This window comes from Colobus angolensis, unplaced genomic scaffold (genome assembly GCF_000951035.1).
Source record: "Colobus angolensis palliatus isolate OR3802 unplaced genomic scaffold, Cang.pa_1.0 Scaffold336, whole genome shotgun sequence".
NCBI classification, from domain to species: domain Eukaryota; kingdom Metazoa; phylum Chordata; class Mammalia; order Primates; family Cercopithecidae; genus Colobus; species Colobus angolensis.
The window spans coordinates 874,740-877,853 of record NW_012116666.1 but is presented as its reverse complement, the minus strand read 5'-3'; the positions used below and the strand labels follow the sequence as shown (position 1 = coordinate 877,853).

At 55.6% G+C, this 3,114-nt stretch overlaps 1 protein-coding gene across 4 annotated transcripts in view; it reads left to right on the top strand.

The window, feature by feature from the left end:
• The window catches only part of CST7 (cystatin F (leukocystatin)), a 10,566-nt gene extending 7,764 nt beyond the window's left edge, over positions 1-2,802 (top strand). For 2 of the 4 annotated variants that reach the window (XM_011952184.1, XM_011952185.1), the window contains 3 exons: positions 112-284; positions 1,806-1,922; positions 2,509-2,802. In XM_011952184.1, the coding sequence (XP_011807574.1) occupies positions 112-284; positions 1,806-1,922; positions 2,509-2,586 (368 nt within the window). In that variant the 3' untranslated portion in view covers positions 2,587-2,802. Of the gene's footprint in view, positions 1-111; positions 285-1,805; positions 2,346-2,508 lie in introns of those variants that run through there. The other 2 variants (XM_011952182.1, XM_011952183.1) reach the window with 1 other exon arrangement.
• Positions 2,803-3,114: the final 312 nt, after the last annotated feature.

Genomic DNA, 3,114 nt, shown 5'->3' with positions numbered 1-3,114 from the left:
AAGAGGCACACGCCAGCGGAGAACTGAGAACCACAGAGGCATGAGGCATGACACCTGGACTGAAGGCCCCACTAACATCAGTGTTCTTATCTGGTTTTTCGTCTCTTTCAGATACTTGTTCCCAGGACCTTATCTCAGGTGTGAATCCAGGATTTCCTAAAACAATAAAGACCAATGACCCAGGAGTCCTCCAAGCAGCCAGACACAGTGTTGAGAAGTTCAACAACTGCACGAACGACATGTTCTTGTTCAAGGAGTCCCGCATCACAAGGGCCCTAGTTCAGGTAACGGTCTGGGTTCTGGTCACATGTCACGAATACCCCTAGGCAGCCGAGTTGCTACAATGCGACACCTAGGAGAGCAGAGCAGATGTAATGTGAAGTCACTCCTGAGTGCAGAGCTCTGGGCAGAAAGCAGATGCATACGGGGTTGGAGTGGACAGCAGCAGCCGAGGCCAGCATCCCCCAGGACACGGCACAAAGTTTACACAAAGCACATGGCTCCCAGGCAGTTATCAGGCCCCTGGCCCAGAGCCCACTAGGCATGGGGTAAGAAGGCGCCAGGGCCCTAATGGCGCTCCTGGAGGCGGGTGCCAAGGCTGACGGGGGAGAAAGCCACTGTCTGAGGAGCTGTCCCTGCTGGGACCAGGGTCCCCATCTGGCCTCACCCCTCACGTGCCCTGCAGCCCAGAGGTGTCCTTGCCACTTTCCCCCTGGAATGCTCACTCACATCCCAGAGTCCCAGAGCTCTGCCCAAGCCACTGCCCTTTCCTTGACTCATTTTTACTGTGCCTGCTCAGCACCCTCCCTCCTGGAGGACCCTCTGGGATACAGCCAGGCCTTGCTCGTCTGTCTCCTGAGAACACCTACTTGCTAATGTGGGACACAGGCTGTGGATGAACCCACCACCGCATGCTGGCGCCTGGAGGGGAAGGGACAGAAGCAGCCCTGTCCAAGGCAGTCTTCATAGTGTTCATGGTTATGCTGGGTCACAGGTCGGGGTGATTTTATAACCTAATTATTTTTGACAATCGCAAACTTGTGAAGGGCAGCATGCTTTCCTATGAGAAGCGTGCTACAGAAGGCAGTATGGTGTGTAGCCAGGGTCGTCACTCCACAGCCTGGCCTGGGTGACGCAGGCCCTCCCTCCACAGCCTGGCCTGGGTGACGCAGGCCCTCCCTCCTTCTCCGGGAGGCCAGCGGGATGCCCTGGGCCTGAGTCCTCGGGGTTCTCTGGGAGGGGGCTTGGAGGTTGTCCCTCTCCAGCTTGGCGACATTGGGGACAACGTAATTTCCCTAGAGCCGAGACTAAAACCTGAGGAATTTTTCTTCAACTCCTCTGAGACCACAGATGAGAAAGAACCAGGTGGCTGCCATATCCAAGTGGAGGGCTGTCCAGAAACTCAAAACTCCCAACCCCAGGAATGGGGAGGGGAAGCCCACAGACCCCAGGCCTGACACAGAGGCCACAAGAACCAGCCATCATGGGGCTGGAATGAGGGCTGCAGGGCGGGCTCAGCAGGGCATGCAGGAGACCTAGTGTGACATCCCTCCTGAGTGCAGAGCTCTGGGCAGAAAGGAGACACCTGTCTCAGGAAGGGGCACAAACCCCCGCACGGGGCAGGGAGGGAAGTGGGAGGGGTCTGCAGGCTCTGCCATAAGCCCGAAGCATTGCCCCAAGACGCCGGCCCACTTCCCTTCTCCTGAGTGGGCACCTGCACCACTGTCTTGAGGCCCCGCTTGCTAGTGGAGGAGCCTGCCCTTCCTCCCCTGTGCCCAGCAACCCAGTCCCTTTGCTCCATACAGATAGTGAAAGGCCTGAAATACATGCTTGAGGTGGAAATTGGCAGAACTACCTGCAAGAAAAACCAGCACCCGCGTCTGGACGACTGTGACTTCCAAACCAACAAAACATTGAAGCAGGTAAAGCAGCAGGCCCTTCTCTCAGATGCGCCCTCTCTTCCCCAGCCCACTCCCTCCCAGGGCTGTGAAAAACACCCTGTCACCATTTCTCTAACACAGTACTCCAAACCTCACCCCTGAGGAAGCCAGGCCTTCTGGACTCCCGCATGACCAAGGATCTGGGAGAACAGGAGGTAGAGCCTGTGCCAGGAGCTCCTCAGACGACATCCTCCCGTCCCAGAGGCGGAGACACAGCTCGGGAAGAGCGTCCTGGGGTGCGGGTGGAAAGGGTCAGAGTAAGAAAAGCTTTCAAACAATCCAGAAATTATATATATATATCACATACATGTATATGACATATATGATAGATATCATATATAGCATATCTCTGCAGAGAGAGCAAGAGAAGGGAAACATGGCAACATTCAGCAATTATAGAGGTGAAAAGCATATCTTCTTAAATCATTCAAGTTTTCTGTAGGTTTGAAATTTTTCAAAATGAAAAATGGGGGCAGGAGAAGAGCTCTTCTGTGAGGAGCACCCCTCCCCGGGCAGAGGGCTCCCCGCAGGCGAAGTCTGAGCTCTCAGGTGTGCCCTTCTGTTTCAGACTCTGAGCTGCTACTCTGAAGTCTGGGTCGTGCCCTGGCTCCAGCACTTCGAGGTGCCTGTTCTCCGTTGTCACTGACCCCTGCCTCTTCAGCAAGACCACAGCCGTGACAAACACCAGCATGCGTGCTCCCCGTCCCCTCCCACCCATCTCATGACCCAGCCTCACAGACCCTCTCAGGCCTCTGACGAGTGAGCAGATGAAGTGCCGCTGGGTCACTGCAGGGCAGCTGGAATGGGAGCATGGTAGCGCCTCCTAACAGATTAAATAGATCACATTTGCTTCTAAAATTAACTCCTGTTTCTGAGGCTACACACCTAGATTCCGGGTCTGGGTGTAGGGCACTGAGTCAATGGAGGGAGTTGTGAAAGTAAGGGATGAGCCCCCGTGGCTACAGGCCCCCAGGAGAGCAGGGTACAGCTCTGGGTCTGAATCAGCAGCAGAGCTGTGGGCAGGGACCCCATTGGCCACTGGGCACCTTGGCCTGTTGTGATGAACACAGCTGGGAATCAAGATGAACAGCGAGCAGCAGCCATGCTGGCCCTTTTAGGGGAGCGTCGGAAGGTGAGGCAAGCCTTACCAGAGATCCCCTTTACCAAGGGTTCT